The sequence below is a fragment of the Boleophthalmus pectinirostris genome, unplaced genomic scaffold (assembly GCF_026225935.1).
Source record: "Boleophthalmus pectinirostris isolate CB_2022bp ecotype Guang Dong unplaced genomic scaffold, ASM2622593v1 HiC_scaffold_1, whole genome shotgun sequence".
Lineage (NCBI taxonomy): Eukaryota > Metazoa > Chordata > Actinopteri > Gobiiformes > Gobiidae > Boleophthalmus > Boleophthalmus pectinirostris.
Genome location: NW_026570970.1, coordinates 28,495,177 through 28,521,610, shown reverse-complemented (window position 1 = coordinate 28,521,610; position 26,434 = coordinate 28,495,177). Strand labels below are relative to the sequence as shown.

Below are 26,434 nucleotides of genomic sequence, written 5' to 3'. Positions count from 1 at the left end.
CCCATCTGCACATTGTAACGTATTGTTTTGTATTATGCTTTGAAATTTGGATTTGGGATTGGATTTACTGGAAAACTAAATTTTCTTAATTGGTCGTCAGAGAATTAACAATCAATTTTCGACTAATTATTAAAGTTTTTACATTAAAATGATCAGCATTATCATTACTATTAAATAAATAATGCATAAATAAACTCAACTTTACAACATATAAACCATAAACACTATAGAGCCACATCAGCCCGTCTGAGATTATAATGTGTTTAATGCAGTTTTGCGCATATTTGTTTACATCTTACAGAAAAGAAACTTAAAACCGCATGGCTCATTTGCGAAAATTATAAGCACTGAAAAAAAGCAGCTCTTTCCTTGTGCGCTGATGCATCAGATTCTGTCGGACTTAAGGACACGACTCAGCGGAATATGAGTGTTCTTTCTGTGACAGAAGGATGTTGATGTTGAGTCTGTTCTGTGTGTATGTCGCGTTGGAGATGGTTCAGGTTTAATGCAGCTCTTTATTTATCATTTCACTCACTTTATTTACGTTGGTCACCTTATTTATTTTGGCTACAGTTGTAAAGAAAAACTGAAAAGTGTTTGTCTTTTGGACACATGCGCACTCAACTTTATATTGCAGTAACTGGGATACTGTGTATACATGCATGATGACAAAACCTGGATACTCAGAAAACCCGATCATAACCGGGATACTGATGTGCATGTAAACACACTCATTGAGTGCTAGTGATCTTCAAGGAGGTGTGCCAGAGCCAAAACGTGGGACTGTGAGGCCGCAACTCCAGTGTTCCTATGCACAGCAACCTACATGCGGTTTGTCGATTAAAAATGAACGTGATCAACGAAATTCTTAATGATCAATTATCGTTTAGTCGACTAATCATGCACATCCCTACTACTTACCGTAAGAAGGGTTCAAACAGGACTCGGGCGAGATCGCTAGATTACTCAAACATGAACGAATAACATATAAAACCACTTCAGGCACATTTGTGATGAGGAAACATGGTAGAAAGCTCTCCATTCACTTCTTTAAAAAATGGCAGGGCAGAGGCAATAAAAACTAGAGGAACTATTTTAATCATTTGAAGATTTGTATAGCCTTTTTGCGTAGGCTAATAAAACATATCTGTATCCCCATGTACGTGAAGACAGTACAAGCTACCCCTGTCTTTATGTGAGCAGTGGGTGCAGTGGTAGCCAGTGTGGCACTTATCGAGCTAAGAGACTGTCTGATTAATTAACATGGAGGGAGGTGAGGCTGTTCAGAGTGCAGCCAAGCAACACTAAAAGCTCGTCTCCCTGTGAGCACCGGGGCTGTCCTCACTTTATGTTGCCTTAGGGTTGTGTTTCCCCACTCCTGCTCCTAAAACAACCACATAAATAACATCATTACTTTACATTGTAACACAAGAACTCACCCGTGTATACATTTAGCCGACTCACACAGGTGCAGGGGCATGAAACTGCTATAGAAAATGCCAGGGGTAGAAAGTCATTGTAGTAGAAAGTAGCATTTTATCACTCAAGTTACTGTAAAGGAGTAGATATTTTTGTGTATTTGTACTTTTCGATTCCATTTTTAAACTTGCACTTGGAATTGAGTATAGGTCCCTGATAGTGTTGTCACAATACTAACATTTCAAACTTGATTTCGATACTAAGGAACAGACTCGATATGATTCCAATACCACAATGATATTAATTTGACAATAGAAGGTGATTTTCAACATTGAATAATAGTACTTCCTTTAATCCTTCAGTGGTCCAGGTAGGTTTTAAAGAGGTCCATGGACGTATACTAGTTCATTTCTGTCTTGTGAATGGAATTTTTTTTGTTATTTACTCAAATGAGTATTAAGTTTCAATACTACTTTCAGCATTAGTATCTGATTTTCAATACTTTTGACAACCTCTGATTGGTCAGAGCACAGAATATGCAGATTGTGGTTCAAACAACATAACATCATATTTAAACTGTTTAATTAATCATGTTTTGCATAAAAGCAGTACTTGTATTTGCAATTGAATACATTTTAGTCATGTAACTGTACTTTTACTTGAGAATACATTTGCAGTACTTTGTCCACCACTATTGCCAAGTCAAAGTTGACTTTTATATTAAGGTGTTAAAAGTGAACAGGCTGTCAGACGGCTGCACAAACTAAAAGGGGGATATAAAACATGAATGGTAGTGTTTTAGGCTGAGGTTGTGGCTTTCGCACAGTGGCAGATGGTTGAACAAGGCCTAGCCAACAGTTCAATCGTTTCCAAGCTGTTTATGGTGTTTGGGTACAGCCAGAGTTAACACACACACGAGAGAGAGGGAGATAGAAAAAGACAGAGAGATAGATAGAAACAGAGAGAGAGAGAAAGAGAGACACACACAGAGAGAGAAAGAAATAGATAGATATAGAGAGAAAAAGAAAAAGGGAGGCAGAAATAGAGAGACAGACAAACAGATAAAGAGAGAAATAGATAGATAAAGAAACAGAGGGAGAGAGAGGGAGGGAGAATGAGAGTGAAAGGAAGAGAGAGACAAAAAGAGAGAGGAGGGAGGGGAGTGAATGAGTCATCAAACTGGAGGTACAGTCACTGGCTCAAAACCAAGAGGGGGGTATTACACTTCTATGGGATACTGACTGCTAAAACATAAGATATAGATCATCATTTTATCTACTGTTGATTTTAAATTTTGCCAAAAATACACACTGAAAGAGTTCTTTTCGGTTTCAGAGACCGTCAAACATGCACGGATGATTCAGAAAGTTGAAATTTAGTTAACTCTTTCAGACATTTAGATATCACATCACTGTCCTTACTAAAAAATCTGATTAGTTGTTTGACAGTTGTATCCTAGGGGTCGGTTAAATTGAGAAACTTACATTCATCTTGACATCTTCTGCAGGTGGATATAATCTCTAAGAATCTCTAAGAAGTGAAATTTACCAAATTTTGAATCAGCTCATGCAGGGTATCCCCAGGTTTGACTACTCCAAATTTAAGACCTTTTAAAGACCACTTAAATGAAAATTAAGCGCAACATCGCACCTATATAGCTCCAATAATGACCATAACAAAACATACTTTTATTATAAAATCTCATTCAGTACTCATTTATAGTCATATGCATTGCTTGTAAAATGGCCAAAAAATCATTTATGTATGGAGCCAGGCCGAATTCTGTTATGTACGAGGTCTTGTTGTTCCCACAGGTGAATGTTGGGGCGATTTCTGAGTCCATGAACATTGCTTTGAACAGTTCACTTATGCCTTCATTCGAATTCTAAGAGTGATAGTCATTTTTTTTTAAAGCACTGCAGCCCAGTTGAGTATACAAAATAATAGGCTAATGAACATTAAGACCTTTGCGAAAAAAACAACAAAACAATTGGACAACATAATTTAAGACTGTTTAAGGCCTTAATTTAAGAACATGAAATTTAAGACTTTTTTAAGACTTTTAAGACCCTGCAGCTACTGTGTCATGGGCCCATTTTCATTATCTAGTCATTTTAAATCATTATTGCAATTTAAAATAAATCTATCAATCTATATATGTATCATAGTCAAAGATGATAATATAATCTCAATATTGGAAAAAAGCATCTTCTTTAGTGTTGTCACAATACTAAAATTTCTCGATTATGATACCAACGAATAGACTCGATACTGATTCCAATACCACGATGATAATAAAAAAGACTCTTTCTTTAGATAACAGAATGTGATTTTCAACATTAAATCATGATATTATCTATATTTTATACTATCACGTGGCTTTATATTTGGGATATTCGTTTTTTTTTTTTACTGCAAATTGATTTATACTTGTTCTGATACACCTCAAGATCATTCTAAAGCTATTCAGGAAAGGTTTAGTTTAGTTTTAGTATGAAATAGTATCTGATTTTCAATATTTTGAAAACCAAAACCAAATATACCTGAATAAAATAAAAACACTTAATAGACTAATCAAGACAAACATAACAAAACAAAACTGTCCAAATTCACTGTCGTAACATCCGTTGTGTACACAGTGCAGACATGAGCCTACTGTACCCTGCACTCTTTCTGAATCTTTCATTTTAAATCCATTTTTTGTTGGATCTTGGTGCCACTTATTTCTCCCTCTCTCCTTCTCTCTCTCTCTCCCCCTCTCTCCGCTGCAGTACCACTCAGCTCCTGCCTCTCCACTCCACTCTCCTCGGGCCTGATTGTTTTCTAATTGGGGGAGAGCCAGAGGGCGCGGTTGGTATGGTAACCTGTGAGGGACATTTTAGTGAAGAGTTCTAAAGGGTGGAGTGGTCGGGAGGTGGTAGAGGAGAGGAGGAAGAGAAGAGGAGCAGAGAGAGAGAGAGAGTGAGAGAGAGAAAGAGAGGAGGAGGAGGAGGAGGAGGAGGAGGAGAGGGCATCCACTCAAGAAAAACCCAGGGCAGCACTTATCCAAAGCTTGGGTGGTCACTTCTGAAAATAGAGATTGGGAAGAGAGAGAGTGAAAGACAGAGAGGGAGAGAGGGAGAGAGAAGGAGAGAGAGGGAGAAGAAAGAGAAAGAGAGAGAAGCGAGGGTGAGAAAGTAAGAGGAGGGAGAGAGAGAGAAGAAAATAAGGAGGGAAAAAGTAAGAGACAGAGAAGAGAGAAACAAGGGGGAGAAACAGAGTGGAAGAAAGAGACAGGGGAAAAAAAGAAAAAGGAAAGACAGATAGCGGGGGCAGAGAGATAATAAAAAGGGAGAGAGACAGAAAGCAGGAGAGAGATTGAGAGAGAGCAGAGATGAAGACGAAAAAAGAGTGAAAGAGTGTATATCTAACATGTTTTTACTGTATGTGTTATTTGTGCAGACATTCGAGGTCTGTTTACCAGAATGTAGTTTTGTTGTGTTGCTCTTTTGCATTGAATCTATCCATGGCCATACAATATTGCCATAAAGAGGACAGGTATAGAAATATTCAAGTGGTTAAAGGATACACAGTAAGAAAAGAAACAGTAAGAAAAGCACAACCAAGTGTAGAGCGAGTTTACAGTTGGAAGGAAATATGTTATTCAAACTATCCAACAATCTAATGGAAATACCAATACTGAATACCAACAATTATTAAGTCCCTTGTAACTAAATTTCCTCTCTCTATATATATAATTTCCCTGGAAATGTGCACAGTCAATAAAAAAAAAAAAAAAGACAAATTGCAATCACAAACAGGAAGTTGAGTTGGTTTAGTTTAACCCGGTGAAGTCTTATCCCTGCGTGTCTAAAGAGTTGCATCAATTAATAACAAAAAAGATGAGAAGAAATGCAATATCTTGCCTATTCTTTCATCGATAAGTACAAAAAAAAATTAAATGTATTTAGCATAACTAGCACAAACTCGCCAAATGCATGCTGGTTGTTTTGCATGTGGTGGGCAGCACAGGGAAGTTTTCACAGAACAATACGAGGCAGATTTCCATCCTCATTAGTGAAGTGGAAATGATCAGAGTTCGTTATTAACACTGGATTTCATGGCTGTCAAATGGAATTAACTGGTTGTCACGGTAACTGCATGGTTTTAATCTGAGAGTAATTCAAGAGTCAACAATGGAATCTGCAAAAATGTTTTCAACATTTCACTTTGGGATTGTCAAGACTAATAAAAAAGTTCTCCTAATAAAACACCCTGTGACTAAAAATGGGATGAAAAATTAAGCAAACTGGGGTAAATCATTTGGAAAAGCATTACGTCATTATCATCAATATTTTCAATTTAGTTTATAAACCTATTATGCAAAATTTACTTTTCAGAGCTTTTCACCAGGTTATAGTTGTTTCCTCTTTTTATTTATCCTCTCGAAGATGTATTTGGAGTGATTTGTGCATGTTTGCGTAATCTTTAATCATTTACTTTCAAGACACCATTTTGCTGATCAAACCCTGTTTTCACCATCACTGGCATATCCCCTTTGCTCTCTATTTACTTTGTTCTCCATTTTCATTTTACGTATCAGTGATACATGTAGTATTCGGCAGTGTCGCATAGTCATTTCGGTAAAAATGACAACTTTGCATCTCTTTGTTATGATGATGTTAACCGCAATGTCACTCCCATTGGTATTTTTAGCAAAAAAAATTACCTGTCATTGAATAAATGCAATGAAGAAATCTTCAGTACGAAACTGTGGAACATTCCAGGCAAGGCAATAACATTTCCCTAGAGACAAGGTAAATTTTGATCCAGATGGATCTGATGAGGGGAAAAAGTCATTAGAAAGTTTTGTAACATTCAAAACCTCTACTTTAGCTTATCTGTAACTCACTGCTAAGTTATACTGATCATTTTGTCTTTAGGTCCATATGACAAACCTGAAAGTTCCCAAAGACCTATAAATGACAATGTGTTCTTATATCCCGCACTCACTATAGATAATAAGCTTGTGTGTATCTGAGTGTGCATAATGACTTTCCTAAATGAGCTTGTATTTAAGTCTGTCATGCATAGAGAATGAATGGGTTTGCCCTTCAGAGAAACAGCGTCGTGTACAGCCCAGCAGCCCACGCGCTGTGATGGACGAGCCTGTTTAAAGGCTCTTTACTGTGAAGCTTTCTGCTGATCAACTCATAAAGCCCCATTAGAAAGTCTAATACAAAAGTATTACATTTAGGCGTTATATAAAGGCCAATGTAATATATGGAGTCATAGAGGAAACTTAAATAGTTCTGTGTAAGGATATTACGGGCCAAAAGTTTTGCCTGTGTACTGCAAAGGAATGGTGAATGTGATGAAGGCATTTGAAATTTATATTATGGACCATTTAATAATTTTACTGAGGACTATATAGTACCTTTTATAATAATCCCTCCAACCACTACCTATCACTCACACACACCGCATTCATACAGTGGCAAGGTGTGTGAACTGTCTTGCCTGAAAACACAGCAACAGAACACAGTTTTGGGAGCAGGAAGAGATCTTGCTGTTTGTGTTGGTGGATGTGTATTCTAACCACTGAGCCACTGCAGCACCAAGTCATCACAGTCTAGCCAAAACAGTTGATTAAGCTGACAATTTTTACTTTGAGAACTTTTAAAATCTATAAAAACATTCAAATAGCACATGAATATTTGTATAGTATTATGTATTGCATTTTTTGACGAACTGATCTGCTCATGTTTCTTCACAACAGCCACTTGAAGCTACAAACATCAGTATAATATCTAAGCCTATTGAGAAAGCCGATTCCTTGTATAAACCACATTACAAATAGTTAGTGTACACAAAGTAATACAATACTAATGACACACTCTAGAGCCCTCATATCTTGGCACTCACATCTTCACTCAATGATATTCATGGGAGCCGGACCCCCTACAGTGAAAATATATACATGGCAATACAAGGCAATGGAAAGAGCTGTACACATGTTTAATATGTGCAGTGTTTATGTAAAACTGTGAGGATCATTGCTCTGTGAAAAGCTGAAGGGAAAGAGACTACAGAGCTAAAATGTACTGCAAATGTAAACTCATATTTTGATTGACAATGATATTCAAATGTTTATGTAAATGTCTGCAAGGGAGTAATGGGATCTTATATTGCGGATCTTATAACTATGGAGCCTGGACTTAGAAAAGAGAGCAAGATTTATGTATTTTAATTTATATAACTAAATTCATTGTGTTGATTTTGAAAGGTGGTTTAAATTTTTTATTTTTTTTTGTTTGTTTTACAGATCTTGTATATCTGGACTAACTGAAAGATAATACAACAGTTCCCAATATTCCAGAGTATAATCATAAGTGGTGAAGGTTACAAAGTTCTAATTTAAATTTTGTTTCAGTAGCAACAAAAATTGTAAATGTAATTCGTATTTAAGTTTTTATTCAAGATAGACAGATTCACTGAATGATATCATGATTAACCGGGGTTGGGTTCTTCAAGATTTGACACGATACACGGCTCACAATATCATATTATCGCGATATGGCAATACATCGCACATGATAGTCTGATATATTTAACCAAACACTAGGGATGTAACAGTAACTGAAATGTCGTGATATCGTATCGTCAAAGTTCTCATAATAATATCGTGGACCATCACAATATATCGAATCACAAGTCTCTTTCATTAAATGAAAAGTTATGGTGCAGCAATAGCTAAAAAAAAACAGAGGGAACTACATAGACCATGACCCTTTGCTCTGCTTCGGTGCAAACAAGAAGAAATAACAGTTCTAAGCATTTTTAAGATCTCAGTTCTTTTGATTAAGTCTTGTCAAGGAATTTTAGGAGGAAAAAGTAGCATATTAACAGTTTTGTTAGCCTCCACAAAATATCTCAATACATATTGTTCCATGAGATGTATATCGTGAAAATATCGTACAGAGATTTAGATATCGTTACATCCCTAATTGTGAATCTTCCCACCATATTGTGAGCTTTCCCTCGTTATCGCAATAAATATCGTACCGTGAGGTTCATACCTTGGCAATATCGTATTGTGATAGCTTCACAAATATAATACAAATACTACATTTTAGTAACAGTATTTCTTTGTTAAATCACTGCTTCTGCTAAGTTAATATGGAATACACCTATTTTAATCATCAAAACAGTGAATAAGTCAAGGGTATGGTATAAACAAGTTTCCTATAACTAAATAAGCAACAAAATGGTTGTGCGGTCACAAAAATTAAAGCTAAAAGAACCAAAAAATACAGCAGTCTATGATGACGACACTGTACCATCAAATTTAGTATCACAATATATCGATTTCTCTATATTTTTGCACACCCCTACGATCAATGGTAACATATTGCTGTTAAATCCAGTACTGTCTACACACTAAACAAAGTACATGGGAAGATTTTAAGCACATAAGCAATCACTCTGTCCAGCCATTGGGATTTAATGAGCCAGGCTTGTTCAATTACTTAATCACACTGTCAGACACATGGACTTACACTGCCATGACAGAGAGACCACAGTTAAGCTTAACCTACTCTGAATTTAACCTGATTTAACTTTATAACCCAATATCTTTACAATTTCCTTTTAAATCAGCCTTACCTGGTGGTCAAGGTCAAGAAAGCCCTGACTTTGAATAAATATTTGGTATTATTCATGGAAAAAACAATATGGCGTCAGGAAAACATCTTTATGAAGCCAGGAGCTGTCCATCAAACTGATTTACTCACATGAAAGAAGACAGCTACAAAATAAAGTGGGTTTGTGAGAGCGGAGGGAGGCGATATATTCAGAGGTAAGTGAGCAGCAGCTGACAGGGGAAAAATACTGAGCCTTGGTTTGGTTCGCACTGCGGCTAACTGTCTTTGTAAATTGAATTGTAGGAAATGCAAACTCAAAGCAGGTCAAGACAGAGTGGTCCTCCAAGAAAAACAGTAGAATAGGGAATGAATGAATCTGAAAGTACTCACAAGAGCGTAGTTGAACAATTTCGTCTTAACAAATGAAAAGCTAGGTCAAAAACCAACATTACAGTTTAGCAATTATTAAAAAAAATAGTAGAATTAAAAAAGAAGAAACTAGCGAAAAAAACAATAGCCTTCGCTAGTGGCCAGTTACTCTGTTACGGTCAAAACTTGAATTCACATGCCAGCCACAGCTCCAGTTGCTTGATTTTTATTAATTGGTAAAGTGAAAATAGAAATAAATAATTATATATGTAAAAAAAAAAAAAAATCTGTGAAAAAATGCTTTTATTTTTAATGGTTCATTTGTATAGTAGGGGGCACTGTGGAGTACACTTTTTATATGTTTTATCGTATATTATATTCAGGCCGAGATCACATAGTAGTGATTCAAATTTTAGCACTTTCAGCAATTTTCAGATGGGACTAAGCACCTGTGTCTAAGATTTTATTAAAAATTTTTGTATAGCATCATGCATAGAATTTAATTCCAAAATTTGGTGCAAATCCGATAATGATGACATTAGGGGGCGCTATAGTGTTCAGCTATATTAGATTTCATAGTCCATCGCATTCAGGCCAGGATCATGCAAATGTGATTTGAATTTAAGCTCTCTAGACCAATGCCTGTGGCCATAAGAAGTCATCAAAGAACACGCAATGAAGGTATTTTTAACTGATGTACTACGGGTAAACCATAAGGGATATAAAAAATAAATAAAAAAAAAAACACAGGTAAATAGTGTGTAAGTGAGCTCGTGGGTGCAATGTGTTTGTGTTGTAACTGTAGCCTCTTATCTTATTGTAGTTTTGCTGACGTTGTCGAGGCTGGTTGTGAGTGGTGTGTTGTTGAGGTTGGGTGTGAGCGGTGTGTTACGTTGTGTTGTTGGGGCTGGTTGTGAGCGGTGTGTTACGTTGTGTTGTTGGGGCTGGGTGTGAGCGGTGGATCAGGTTGTGTAAAGTTTGCGCTTGTCCATGTGTTGTGCTCTCATAGATATAGTTCAGCCAATAGTCACCAAAATGACTGTCTGTTTCTGGCATTTGTTATAATACTATATAGCCTATATATAATACATATATTCATAATATGCATTTATAATTTTGGCCTTGGCGACCCCCCCAAAAATTATACCACCAGCCGCCACTCGTTGATACGTTTCATAACATCTCCATGGAGGCAAGCAAATAGCAGATCCTCCAACAGTAAAGTTACATAGTGCTTAAAAGCTTAAAAGCATAGCGCTAAAGATGGTGAGTCTATTTTGTGCAGTTAAACAGGTCCCTCTTACATAACATTACATTCACAGGCTAGGTAGCATTAGCCAACAGCTTTTTCACTTAGTCACTCGCACCTTTATCGTGCAACACCAAACACTTAAATGTGACCATAAACACTCTTAATGTGTTTAAATGTTTTTAGACCATCTAAAAGCTTATCAGGCTGGTTTGCTAATGTTTGCATTGTGCCATCATGGCAGCTGCTGAACATTCTCCCATAGACTTGCATGCAGTCCCCCCCCCCGTATAATGTCACTGCAAGGTACTAAAACCTCCAGCCTTACCTATCATTGGCTGATACTGGAGCGACTGGAGACGCTGCCCCTCCTCCTCTTTGCTTGTTGACTTTGGCGTAGAGTTGGTCGATCTGGGCAACATCCAGAGCAGGGGGGGAGTTCATTGAGCCGTTGAAGGCAGCGGGTGTGTGGGGAGAGGGCGTGCGGGCGCTGGGGTGCTGGGCGGAGTTGTAGTGAGGACTCTGGGACAGTGGGTGAGAGGGCGAGGGGGCAGAGCGGTCTCTAAAGGTCTGGATGCGAGCGTAGTTTGGGTCCATGTCATCATCCTCCACATCGGGGTAAGAGGGAGCGGGGACGGGGCGCAGCTCTGGATGGTTAGATTCAATCCTAAAAAAAAAAAAAAAAAGGAAACAAAAGAGATTACAATACGCTAAATAAGGTTCCTTAATAAAGAATTTATGAGGCTATAATAAGCACTAGTCATGTGTTCATAAGCACTTCTAAAGCATTAACTCTCATGTGTAGATGTTTTATAATGTTAATTAACAACAAAACAAAAAGTGTGAATATAATAAGCTACAATTTATACTATTCTCAACAAACAACATGACTGGGTTGTATTCAAGCCCTTAATAAACAGAAGGCAAGTTAATAAATACATTTACAAAGGCTTTAGTACTTATAGTTCATAAAGTGGTGTTGCAGTTCCCTAATCTCAAGTATGGACTACTGTACTCGACTTTATAACCTATTTACAGCATGACTACTGGTTGTGCAAGCCTATAATACTTTAGTTTGATGCTTGATGTGTCTGTTGTCTTGGTATTTTAACTGATTTACATCACATGAGACAAATGGTCAACCTGGGAGTCGAGACACTCAGAGAGTTTGCTAAATGACGTTTGAGCAATCTTGCAATATTTAACTGACACTATTCGAACTCTCCTTTTGGTGTTTTGATATACGAGACCACAACAAAACATTAACTAATTAAGACTTTATTTTTTCAGTATTGTTTGAGACCCAAATATACACTTCAGAGTTATATCTACTCCTAATCTCTATTTGGAAATGTGACATAGTTAAATTCTATGCTGTAAAGGTAAACTATAAAAGTGCCCCACCTTTCTCTCTCCTCCTTCATCTTCTCCAGCTCCACGTCACTGATCAGATCAGACTTCTGCCTCTGCAAGGTGGCTTTGGCTTCTTTCTTATCATCCTTTTTCTTCGCAAATCTGAAACAACACAAATAAAAATACAAAAAACATATTTAAAATAAATGGTGATGGACAACATACAAAATTATAATTAAGAAGGAAATAAATCAAGAACTGTAATAGATTTATTTTTTTTATTTGACAGGGACAGTGTACATTAATCATCTGATGAGACAAAGACAGAGTAGCAGTAAGGTGAAAGCAGATTCAGTGGGTTCATGTTGACAGGTCTGCTTCTCTATGAACCATTTTTGAGATGTTTTTTGAGAAGATGGATAGAGGCCAGTTCTCTGATGTTTCTGGGGACAGTGTTCCTCTCCTGGGACTCTCGGGCAGAAAAGGCACTCTGGCTGAAGGCACTTTTCCAGAGTGGAACTCTACAGTCTCCACGAGCTGCACCTCTGCTTCCTCCATGTGTGGTACCTTTTACACTCACACGCTGGCTAAGTGGGGGAGATGACAAACCATGTATGACTTTATATATTAGACAAAGACTTGAGTATCTGATGACACCAACTTAGAAGATTATGTTTTTTGTGAAATGGTGCAATGCTGATGTATATATTTTTTGACACTGATTTTTTTTTTCCCCCTAGAAATATTCGGTTTGTTCAGTTTTCTACATGATCATCTCCTGATTTAGTTTTGGTTACATTTTGAAAGAGTTTGACAAGTAACCATTCTAATTTTAAAGACTGTAACATTTTCCGATTGTTTTCATAAAGATATTGTTGCTTTGCCTGGAACTGCATTAAACTCATCTCTCTCCAGGAAGACAAGAAGGTGACACCACTAGGCCAAGTTACAGGTCAGATCGATTTTTCAAGGTATTTTTTATTTTTTATTTTACAATACAGATAAAATGGGAGCTGGAAGTTCCAATCGCCGATATAAAAGCCGATATATTTAGTGATGTAAAAATTCTCTGTAAATCTTCAGTTGATAATACAACTTAGGTCTGGCTCTAATAGATTTAAATTGGCTTAGGCTACATTTATCGTTATTCTGCCTCTTTACAGTCATACTTAAAGACAGTAGGTCAGCCTAATGGCATTTTTGCATGATATTCCAGTCAGTAAACAAGGTAACTATACTACCGCTTTTAGCCCGTAGTGGTAAATGCATGTGCGCCGAGGTAATTAATTATATGTGTAAATGCCGATCATTCACACCTCTGTTCACAGCTCATTTACATATCAATGCAGGTCCAGTAACGTGTGTACAGCCACTATAGTCACTTTACACTAGGCCAATGGAAGAGAAAAAAGGCTGTTTGTTATGTGTGGAAGCAACAGCAGCGAAGCGCAAACCAAAGAGAAAGAACCAGAAGTAGCTTCAAAACTGACACATTTGTAACACTCAAACAGGCACCTCTCAAATTGCAAGTCCTTACAAGTAAGTTTGATAAAAACAAGCCGTAGTTTTGTTGCTGTCCTAAACTGCGCTGAAGTTCAGTTTTATTTATAGTCAGTATCGTGGATCAGGCCACAAGAGCGTTTAAAGCAGCACCTCAGTGTTGTGCACATGAATCTTAAAGTAAGTCACAAGAGCATGTGAGTGACATGACTCTGGGGGTGTGTTCAGGGGCAGTACAGTGTCATGCACACACACAAATTACGCCGCAGATAAATACTGATGCAGTGCCACATATTAGAACATTTATCTGCCTGTAAATTGGATTAAATAGATGTAATATATAGAGTCTTAGCCTTATAAAGAGGCATAACATGCCCACATGGACTATCGGATATAGTGGATATATCAGTCGGGCCCTAGTAAAAAAAACATGTAAATGAATAAATATAAGGTATATTTAATGCCATACTGTGGAACATCACATATGCAGCTCTAAAGCCTTGTATGGTCCTGTCGAACAGATGAGGCATCCATAGCAGATGCACAGATGAATCACCATAATAATAAAAAGGATGATGACAGTGTAGCGTTAGCATGTTAGCGCTTGTACGTATGTGCTGCTGTGTGATGAGATGTGAGATGTTCTGGCAGAGCTTGTAAGTGTCAAACCCAATGGATCCGAATGTAACCTCTCACATAGACGAAAACACGTAGATATCACTCCAACCTCCTCCACTGTACTGATTGTACTGCTGTAGGCAATGACTGAGGGGCTGCACTCTGAAGGACAGAAGCAGTCGTCAATCTATCTGGTTTCATCAAATATTTAAAGTAGTTTATCTGAGGTGAGAGAAGTTTGATTTTTCTCTACCAATGACCTCCTCTGCTTCCCATGCATCATTTACTACCTTTACATGCACAGGGAATTCCGAGTGTGCTAAACATTTAAATGGTCAGGCCACTCTTGTCCCTGTCTACATGCAGGTCAAAGAAACCAACAGGGGGAGCTATGGGGCGTTCAGGTGCATCTCGTAATTTAGCCTTAGCACTTTGCAGCTATAATTACTAATAAAAAGACTATCATAGAAATAACAAGACTTTTGGCAGGCGTAAATATGGGAGAGGGGGTGGAGACCAGGCAGACTGAAAATTATAAACAGTGGATTTATGTCAAATTGAATACAAAGTGAAACAAAACCATGTTATGAAATGTTTCTAACAAAATTCCCACCACTCAGGCCAGCAGTAAGTTAAACATCCTACATTATGCAAAATTGGTTCCAGTGAGCTTTAAGCCATGTTACAATGTTGTCACCTCATCAAAAACATACCTGGAGTCACATTTTGTTTCATTCACACATGTTTGAGTAACACTTCATTATTAATCTGTCTATATCTCCAAAGTTCAGAATGCTCTGTTCCACTTTGTGACGTCATGTAGTGGTAGTTTTCAAGATAGCATGTACCTTTTATATTTTGCGCTGTAAATATGGGTAATTCTAGGGCTGAAATTATTCAAATTTTTAGTGGAGGAGTACGGAGTATGCAGCACTTCCTGTATCATCATATGACATCACAAGGTGGAGCAGAGTGTTTGATGTTTGAAAGAAAAACTTTGCCTAAATATGCAGGATTTGTGTGTTAAATGTTTGTGAATGAACCAAAACAAAATTCCATGTATGTTTGTGATGAGGAAACAAGATTATAACATAGATCAGAAAAAAGTGTAATGTGAGTGTTTTTTTTTATTGCTCTAAAATAACTCAAAAAACATGCATTCATCATAGATCTAACCTGTACTTTAAAGCCATGCTGTAGAACATCATTGCAAATATGTTTTCTTAATGTTTTGTCTGGTAAAATAAAGATTAAATAAATAAGGCAAAGTAATAAAATCTCCATGATGATGTGTACTATCCACCAGACAAGTTACACAGTACAGCATTAACAGTATTTGAGACATATAAAACCTGCATCACACCCAAAAGCCTTGTTTAACACAAGTACAGAGGAGATGGACACTCCCTTCTCAGCCAACAGCCACTGTGGGCCAATTAATTATGTCCCGGAAGCCATCGATGAGCCCTCTACAAATGTGTACTGTACTACTGTAAATGAAAAGAGAAATTAGAGCAGAGGAGTAAGTGGCCACATATCAATATACAAACCACAGCAGTCAATACAGTTAGTGTGGACTCAGCAGTACTCACTACACTACTACTGCGGCAGCCTGGGTACTCCAATATACACTAGGAATAAGTGAATGGACAGGGTTAAGGCTGGTAAGCAGGTTAGTGTAAGTAACAGATCAATAAGAATGCATTATAATAGGTCAGTAAACCACTTAAATGTATTAAAAGGCAATATAGTTTTGTAAGAGTAAGATTGATGGTAAAACTTAATCCATTTGCAAGTTATCAATGATTGTGTTTTTGTTTAGACCTATATTACAACTACTCAATTGGGGTTGGCTTGGTGTAACAGACAATAAAGATATTTATTTATCATATGGAGAAAACAGCCAAGTTATTTTGTATAGCACTTTGGACTGATTAAACAAAGACTTATAAGCGTGTTAAAGCTACCATCTGCAATTAGATAAGCTGACCCTCTCCTGTATTGTCACGTACCACCACTAGGTGCTCTCTACGTTACTGCAGTCTGATAATGTGGCAGCTTTAGAAAGAAGACGACCAGAGATCACAGGTGAGCCTGAACAAAGACCAGGTTAGGGGGAAGAGGTTTCACAGCTGCCAACCACTTGTAAAAGCGATCAAATAATGTTACAGATCATAGCTTTAAATTAGGGGAAAAAGAGGTCAAATTGGTAAGACAATCACACAAAAAGCTCTAACAATCTGTGTTATATCTGATCTATGTTATAATGTTGTTTCTTCATCACATATTTAACACACAAACTGTGCATATTTAGGTTGAGTTCTTCGTTCAAACAGAAAACACTATGTTCCACCTTGTGATGTCATTGAGGTCATGTAGTAACACAGGAAGTGCTGAATGAATCAAAACACAATCCCATGTATGTGTTTGAGGAGGTAACAGCATCACAACATGGCTTAAAGCTCACAAGAGTCTGTTTTGCATAATCTAGGACCTTTAAGAATAATTTCAGAACTCAAATAGGGCAAAAAAAAAAAACACAATATGGCTTCAACAAAACAATGCATACTTTTATGGGGTATATGAGACCATTATTTTAGACATATTATGGTTGGTCCAAGGAAAGCATTTGTTTGTACGTAGTCACAATTATGGCAAATATTTTTCATGTACAGTTAATTCCAGAGTTTACGACTTTTGGCCGTATACCAGTAATAAAACCAGAGTGACCTTATAAAAAACGCTATTGTAAACTGGGCTATTTTCCTTCTCTACAACACAATTTAAAGTAGAAACACACACTGGCCCCACATTTGTCACCATTTGTTTAGAGGTCTCATAAAAACCTGCATATTAAACTTTGCCACACACTGACAAATCGCCCCCAGTCTAACCTTTTAAATACTTTATACATAACACTCAATGGCATTTTGAACAGTTATATTAGCCTTGTAAAAGTTCTATCAAAGCATCAATTTTTTATATTATTTGAGGTGTTAAAATGTCAAGATTAGAATATTGGGTCATGAAGTGATTCAAAAGATGTTGCAGGCAAACTATATGAACCAAAATGATAATAACTATTTAAAAAAAATCTGTAAAAGGATTAGCCAAAGAGCAGTTCAAAACCAGTAGTAAACCAAGACTAAAGTGAATCAATTCAAGATTATACAAATATCGATCATGACTAAAAGGACTTACACACACACAGCAGAAAGGAGAATGCACGGAGTTTTAGGAGTAATGGAAAATCAGTACAGTCATCCCTCGCTATATCGCGGTTCACTTTTCGCAGTCTCGCTGTTTTCGCAGATTTTTTTTTAGTGCAACTTTGCATGCTTTTTTTTTTTTTTTTTTTTTTTTTTTGTATGAACATGCATTGCGTCCTGATTAGCTAAGGAACTGCAGACCACTGTCAATCAGTTTCCTCCGTGCCGTGTCTCCTGTACAGTACAGAATGTGTTCAGTTTGACAAATTTACATAAATGTTTGATCACTAGCAGTGTGCTTCTGAAGTGCTGTATGTTTGCAAGTTTTCTCTCTGACAAAATCCACAATGTCGACGAAATGTTCTGCACTGACAAAGGCTCCTGCGGTCGCACCCAAAAGGCAGAGGAAGATGTAACCATCGTACAAAAAGTTGGACTTCTGGACATGCTGAAGGAAGGTAGAAACACTGTAGCAGAGTCCTACACCAGGTCGGGTACCTGTGGGCAAATAGTTGTTGAAACGGGTGGGTTTTAACATTCTGGAATTTTACGGGCGGGTAGTGCCGGGTAGACCTCTGCACCGGAACACCAGTCCTTTCTCCTGTGGTCACCCCCAAGCCCGTCCTGACAGTGAGTCCTGGTTCAGTTGTGGTTTAGTCCTGGTTTACTCCTGTTTTAGCTCTAGTTCAGTCCTGGTTTAGTCCTCCTCTTCAGTCTGGAAGAGGAGGACGTCAGTCTGGAATCAGTTCTAGGTTAGTCCTGGTTTAGTCTTGGTTCAGTCTGTGGCATATGCAGCGCAAAAGTTTGATATAATCTCAGGTTAATGGGCAGGTGCAGGTAGGTGCGGGTGGTTGTGGTGCAGTTCGGCATGGGCGCGAGTCTCCAAAAATGGAGCTGTGCAGGACTCTGCGCAGTAGGGCTCCATTACAGAATAAATGAATCTTCAGTTCATAAAGGACAAAAATAACAAAAGGATGACAGCGGCAATAAGTTTTAAGAAGGATGCAAAAATAGTTGACTGTCCTGTCTGAGAAAAGTATAAAAAGTGTGTAGTGAGGGGCTTTACAGCCTTAAAACAGATATAATAATTGTAAAATATAAAGCTGACTACTTCGTGGATTTCACCTATATTATTTTTAGAACGTAACCCACCCCAAATAAAAGAGGGACCACTGTATCTGCTTTTTCACATACGAAGATGCTCTTAAATATAGTTGTTTTGTGTGAGATTTTAATTTGTATATATTTTTTTAACCTTATCCAGAGCCATTTTAGTTGATTAAATGAAGGCAAGGGGATGTCTTTAGTCAACCAAGATTTTTTCTAGTCAACTATAGCCCAAGAATGTAGCTATATCTCAGGTTTGCTCTCATATGCCTAATGTGGACTCGGGGTAAAAATCCCATTTGCCCCCCACGTGGGCCTCTGTATGGGCGAGGGGAGGGGTGGGAGTGAGCGTGACAGAGGACAATGTGTGTTTTAGCCTCGCGAGGGACAGGAGGGCTCCGTCTAATTACTGCTACCTACAGTGTCATAGTATTAGCCTTTCCTTCAACTCTCCTCCAACCTCTCCAACTGCATTTACCCCTGGTTCACCCTATGCACACATCCGCGCTTTTTCCATCTTTTTACCACAATACTGTCTCCGATATCGCTGTGACAAGATGAGATTAACCCAAATGGAGCAGGAAATGGAGAGAGGAAGAAGAAAAGGGCTGGTGAGATAGAGAAAGAGCATTTAAGTAACTGTGGTATATTGTTAGGGCTATATATGTAACCGAGGTGTATTTGTAATTATGGGAAAAGCATACTCACTTTTTTTCTGAAATATAAGTTTCATAATTTTTTTTTGTTTTTTCTATACCCTTTTTTAAGCCATCAGGAATTTTTTGTTAGGAATTCACAATCTACAGGTTATATACAGATATTATTCATCATACACATTTAAGTCACATTTAGGTACATTATCCATGACCATATGTGAGTTGTAAGCTTATTACACTATTACAGATGAACAAAAACATTAGATATACAGCGATATTTGGATTTTTTTGCGTAAATCTCCAGCACAGGCCGATATTTTGTTTTGGTCAATCTGTTGCCTAAAAAATACACACAAAGCAAAAAACACTTAAATATGAAGTGAACTGCACAAAATGTGACTACAGCTCTCTTAAAGGTTTGTGGTAAAAGGGCCTTGGGTGAGATTGTAGCAAATTTAAGTTATATAATTTTAGGAAAATAATCAAAATCAGCCCTACATATCGGCTCAAAAATATCACCAGAGCTTAACGGCCACAGGCTGCTCTAGATTCCAAACAATTGGTATTGGCACCTAGTCTGATTTATCAGCCGGTTTCACTTCGTGGAAACAGTCTGACCTCGCAGCATTAAGATTTGTTGGCTTGACGGTAGTTATTTAACCAATCGCTGCTATTTGGTCGTGACATATGTAATGCGCCGGAATGATCAGTGTTGTCCAAGTAATTGCTGGCACAATGGCAAACAAAGCAGAGAGTGAAAATCCTCGATCTCGGGAATCGCTGCCAACACAGAATGTATGTCTTCGCCTACATCCATCTCGACCTCTTTGTTTACTGTTGTAATGTACCACAAAAGGGACCAGACAGGCGCTTGAGTTTAACATCATGGCTTCACAGCTCTTTGCTGATTGGCTGGTGTGCGGCCTACAACTTCCGGGAGGTCTTGCAAACCATAGTGAATTCCGACTCCTGATCTAGTCGCTGGAGAGAAATGAAAATGAGCAGAGGCATTAGGTGGTGCTAGCCTGTCTAATTGGCATCAGCCATGAAAAAAACAAACAATCGATCTCTAAAAGACATGGCATACATTACAACTTAGGCCATCAATGGATGCAACACTCACATGCAAAGTGGGTGAGGTGTGTTGCTCAAGGACACAATGGCAATATGTAAGGTCTGTAACAGATATTGAATCTCAAATCTTGGGCTTAGTGGGAAGATGTCTCTACCAACTATTTGAAAAACAAACAAACTTTACATTACCAAGTACCTGTTGGCTTATATATGTTCTCTCTGCATATATTGCCATAGTGTTATCTCAAAATAACGTGAAGATGAATTTTGAGTGTATATGATGGCACCATTTACAGGGAACTAACTAAACTCAAGGAGGGCATAATCCAACGCCATTCCTTCTGGCTATCCACTGAAAAAGCTATTGTTCTTGTAAAAACTGTCATTTTCCCACAATTATGACAACAATACATAAATGATTAGCCCCATTTTCAGCTGAGTGTTGCAGCATGTTGCACGAGCCTGGTTTCAGAGCGAACATCAGAGCAACAACATCTGATTATGAAAGTGTCAGGAGGCATCACTTACATCATGCCCTGTGCATTTAGACACCACATGCATATTAACAAGCTAACACTGCGCAGACAGGGAGAATATAGAGGCTTATGGTGCGTGTTATAATTAGGAAGGAATACAGGCCTGGTCCATCTGTGCAGAGGAACAGTCACACGGCCATGAACCCTCTGCACCCAAAGCACACTCACATAGGGGAGATGGGGTAATAGGGTTTAGTTGTAATCCAGTTTGTTAATGTCAAAATATATTCACAAAGCATGTTTACAAGGGCTATGGTCAAAAATGCACTCAAATTCTCTTCCTCTTGAAACTATAGCTTTTAACCAAACAACCATGTACACACATTAAAGAGCCAAGTTTACACTATTTTCAAAGATGTTATAATGTTGTTACCTCATCAAAAACATATCCAGAGTTGTGTTTTGTTTCATTCACACATGTCAAAGAGAAAACACTGTTCCACCAGGAAGTGCTGCACTATGTTTTTTAAACTCCATGCACTTTTACTAGAATCATTTGGATAATTTCAGCCCTGGTATTGCTAATCTCAAACATGTGTGAATGAAACAAAACACAACTCCAGGTATGTTTATGATGAGGTTACTTATTGACTAGATAAATCATTGCATTAATATCCGTTGTATTTTATTGGCATGTACAGCATTTATGACTTCAACATGTCCAGGGACTGCAAGAGGAAATTAGCAATTTTGCTCCAACTTGGCACAAATCTATTACATCTTGTGTAAGTTACTGTTTTTATGTGAATTTCCCCTGAAAAAAAAAACTAATAAACTAATGTAATAGAATAATATGAAAAAAATGTGTACAATATACAGTAGCCATGATCAGATAAAAATTCTACCGGGTTTCGGGTTTATACCTAATGCAAGACGGGTATGATTTGGGACGTACAACAACTCCAAAATCATTTAAATCAGTGTGTGCTCAATATTCTCACATTTTACATCTTATTTTATAGCCATGTAATGTTGTTCAAATTCATTTATTTGGCAACCCATTTAAAGTTAGAGAAACTGGCAACCAGAAACCATCCATATATGGATTTTTAAAAGTTTAATTAAGAAGCAAATATTTTTAAGAAATATATAAGCATTTTACCAGTTAAGTGAATAAATTTAACTTTTTTTTATAACATACTCATTCTAAATACGGTATACATAGGTCATTTTTTTTGGTTGGTTTGTTTGTTTTTTTGGTTGGTTGGGTTAATAATATTTTGAGCATTGCCATACCTGGGTGCGGAAAAAGCACTTGCATAGATCATCAAATTTATTGTTCAAATGTATGTGCAATTCAAACAACATGTATGCAATTATTGAAGAAAAATCTTCTAATATATTTTCTATGCTTCACATTTTGTCCCACGCACGCAGTAGTTTCCCCCCTCTCCGTTCCTCTCTCACAGTCTGGTGCAGGGGGCGGGACCAGACTTTTCTGAACAGACTAACAAATGCGGTGAAAACGACTGAAGACATCTGTGCTTTTCACTTCCTCTTTCTCCTCCATCCTGCCTCTCTTCTGTCAGCTCCGCCCCCCTCAGACACCGGACACACCCCTCCACGGGACAAAATGGCTCCCGGAAGAATAGCCCCATAGTGATAAGTGTGACGGGCTAACGAACATGAATCTATGGGAGCAGATGTGCGCTGAAGGACAGTGAAAAGACTGGCACACTCCGCACACAGGGGCAAAGATGATTGACAGCCGTGGCATCAGGCGTTGACACAAGATGGCTTCCTGTCACGGGTGCTTGATTGGCAGCTTGGTTCTTCTTTTCGCCGATTCAAAACGCTGTAATTATGAGACAATGCAGGGCCGTGTTTGGTCAGAAGTTTGAGTTGCAGAATAAACAGACTGGCTTTATAGTGCTAATTTTCATTCATTTGTCTCGTCGAGATGGAAAATGCAGATTGGGCTGAGTAAATGCAGAAGACACGTGCCACAAACCCAGTTCAGACAGATTATAGGGAAGATCTCACATAAAAAAGACAACAAAAATGTGGAAAAAATGACTGCTTTTCATATAATACTCTCTTTAAGCACTAGTAAGAACATTTTTGATCATGTATTTTGAGCTATCCTTTTCAGTTCAAAATTTAAACAACTTCTGCCAATTTTGGGCCACTAGCAAATGTTCTGAAAAATAATAACTAGGTATCTTAAATCACCTCCTAAGAAGAAATTTTGCAAATAGGAAAAGTAGAATGCATTTCTAAATGACACCAGTAAAACACTACATTAAAATGTCATTACCAAATTCATGTATAAATAAGAACCTGCAACTCCAGAGTATTGTTTTGATGATTTGCTTTTGAAAAATCTAAATAAAAAATAAAGTAAAAAATAACCTATTAAGATTAAGACATATTCCATTGACTGATATTGAAGAACAAATATTTTTTTTTATTCAACTAATGTAGAGACAGCATTTTTGGCAGTGTATTTTCTTCAAAATATCACATTACACGTACACTATGTAACTTTTTAAAATAAGTTTAATGAAATGCTGCATGAAAAGTCTGCATCAAATACTATCTGTATCCATAAAAGCAAGCACGTGGTACCAAACCAAGACGAGATCCAGGTCAGATCTGTGGAGAGGCGATCCCTCACAGCTAGAAAGCATATTTTGGCGGAATAACAAAATAATAATAAATAAGTAAATGTGTTAAAAAGACACAAGCAGGTAGCAGACCCTCACCAGAAAAGTTACATTGTGTTCCTTTAAAAAATCTTTATTTCTACATTATGATGTTTTTTCGTCTAAAAAGTACAAAATGTTTCTGTAATATATCTGTAATAGTTAAATCTAAAAACTAAACTAATCAACCCATTTTGCTTGTAGTCTCATTTTAACATACTGTACCGTACCTGTTGCTTTTGCCTCTTAGCTACAATCATTTCATTTCCCCTCCTCCCTATCTCTCTCCACCAACACATTCACATTGGTCCCTAAAATGACACGCGCTCGAGCCACAAAAAGTCCATTTTCTCCCATCAGCCCTTTCATCTGCGCACACACTTAGGCATACAGTGCGTACAGACTTAGCCTAATAGAGCTAGCACGCCGCGGCACCATAATAGAGACCACAATGGGGCTAGTCACTGCTAATGGGACCCACTGCAGAGATGGAGCACTTTAAGGCTAACAGAGGTGTTGCATTATGGGCCGCTGGAAAACACGCGGGGGGTACAAGCCCGGTGGTGAAAGAGGGGAGGAAATAGGGGCAAATATGGGGAGAGTAATTATAGGCATCAGAATACAGGAGCACAGAGAGGCATGTTGGTATAATTGAAACCTGGATACATGGGGTTTTCAGAGTTTTCAGGCAGGGTTGGAGTTAGAAAAGGGAGAGGATCCAATACAAATCATATTTTTTGTTAAAGGAGACAGCCCATATATTTGTGATGGATTAGTTAGTAGTAGTAAAATACGGCATAAGTTAGAATAAGCCAACTTGCTCTAACAGTTATGGGGTTTTCTTATGGGGTTTTGGTGAAGGAAAGAACTTTAGTGAAACAACTGCAATTGAAATAGTATATGCGAGTGGTTTTTGAACTTCTCTCAACAAATGCCATAGAAGAAAATATATGGTTTTCAGAGTACCACCAGATCTAAACTCGGTCTTAACCAGAACCATTTTAGATCAAAATTAGAGCTAAAATAAGGCTCTACTATTGCTATGTTAGTTCTGCAAAGAGGTCATGTATGCATAGCCAGGCTGGTGCCACCTAGTGCTTCCACTCAATTCAATTTCTCTCCAGCAACTAGGTCAGGGATCGGAATACACTAGACGGAAGTGCAAGTTCGGGCACCAGCCAATCAGAGCCATAGATCCTGTGTTGGCAACGATTCCCGAGATCGAGGATTTAAAACTGGAGCAAAGAGAATGTTTGGTGAATTTTATCAAGGGGAAAGACATTATTGCCCTTCTTCCAACAGGATTTGGAACAAGCTTAATATACCAGCTCACCCCATTAGCGCATTACATACGTCATGACCAAATAGCAGTGACTGAAAAAGAAGTAGCTGCCTACCGTCGAGTGAATGTACCCTAATGCTGTGAGGTCAGATGATTTTCACAAAGTCAAATTGGCTGATGAATCAGGCTAGTGTACACACCACAGTTTGAGAAACACTGGTATAAGCATATGTAGAGCTGTACATGGGATTTTGTCAAAGGTCCTCTATCAGGGGTCTCCAACCTGTAGCTCGGGAGCTACCAGTAGCTCTCCACTCTCTTCCAAGTAGCTCACCAAGGAATTTTTTAATTCTATGTATTGTGGATAGTTTGAATAATTACCATTGTAAAAGTATAATTTTGATGCCTAACTTGGTGCACCGATAATGGACAATGGTTTATGTTTTATATGCATCTAACTGTACGCCATCTAAGGCTTGCCTTGTCTCTTATTTGTCCTCTGTTTTTTTGTGACTGCTGAAATTGGTAGCTCTCTGGCATTTTTGTTTCGTAAAGGTAGTTCACTGCAGAAAAAAGGCTGGAGACCCCTGTCCTGTATCATGCAAACCTGACTTTTATGAGCTTATGTTATAATGCTGTTATTAAGTTGTGTTATGTTTCATTCACACATGTTGAATTTATTATTAATACTTCTACATCTCCAAAGCTCAAAATGCCCAAAACAGAACTCCAGGTATGAGAAAACAACATTATAACGCACATCAGAAAATTGTGTAATATGGGCCCTTTAAATATAGCTTCTGGTAGTTCTGCAATAATCAATGACATAATAGAAAATGACTTTGGTTGGCCCTTTTTCTCTGTATAAAGTTTGCATTTTTGTATAGCAATGCATAGAAAGCCACTGAGGATAGGTCCCAATCTGTAACAATCTGACAAAACTAAAAGGAACATTTCGTAGAACAGTGGATACTTCCAAATGGACAACATGCAGTTATTATCATTCACATAAATTCCCATAAATTTACACCATTTAAATTAGAAAAATGAACAGCCTGCACACAGACACTGGCAACTGTCACTCTTCTGGGAAACCTTGTACAATCCAATACCGGACAATATCATGTATAGCTATTATATAGGTCCACAAGGCTGCCTATCTCAAGTACTAAGCATCTCATAACATGTTAGATAAAATTAGCTAAACGGTATATCATTTTCGAACATTTGACGAATACTTACATCCACGGCTTGCCAACTCCGTGACAACCATCTGAGCGTGTGTCCAATCACGTTTAATCATCTCATTAATATTCATGAAGCGAGAGTACGGTGTCTTCGCACGAGCACGACCGAGCGCGCTCACAAACACTTGATTGACAGTTCCATTTGGCCGCGGTTCAGATGATAGAGCCAGCTGTCCACTTTCAAAGGGATTTTCTGCAGAAATGATCCCCTATCTGTCGCTAATGCCGGCTCCAGGATGTAAATAAGCTACTAATTAACGCTAGCGTCGTCTATTATACTAGAAAGTTAATTTAAAATATTTTTTGTAGAAACAGACCGGGGATTGTAAAATGAAGAAAATGTTGGAAGATAGAAAGGCAGTTTGGTTTCCATGTCAACCACACGCATAGCTGTACATAGTTAAAGTTGAGATATTCGGAGCTGTGGAGGAAGTGGGTGTGCTACCAAAAGAAAGGTCAAAAAAGGGCTCATTTAAAAACAACTGCATTTCAGAACTTGGCTTGTGTCGTGCCAAAAGCAGCAAAAAGAACAGCTAATGATTGTAAAG

At 37.9% G+C, this 26,434-nt stretch overlaps 1 protein-coding gene across 4 annotated transcripts in view; it reads right to left on the bottom strand.

Moving 5' to 3' along the window:
* The window catches only part of pard3bb (par-3 family cell polarity regulator beta b), a 346,128-nt gene that overhangs the window by 146,982 nt on the left and 172,712 nt on the right, over positions 1–26,434 (bottom strand). For all 4 annotated transcript variants that reach the window (XR_008632058.1, XM_055152785.1, XM_055152788.1 and 1 more), the window contains 2 exons: positions 12,064–12,174; positions 10,988–11,326 (listed from right to left, as the gene is read on the bottom strand). Coding sequence is in view for 3 of the 4 variants with exons in the window: in XM_055152785.1 (XP_055008760.1) it covers positions 10,988–11,326; positions 12,064–12,174 (450 nt within the window). In the remaining variant the exon portion in view is untranslated. The remainder of the gene's footprint in view (positions 1–10,987; positions 11,327–12,063; positions 12,175–26,434) is intronic.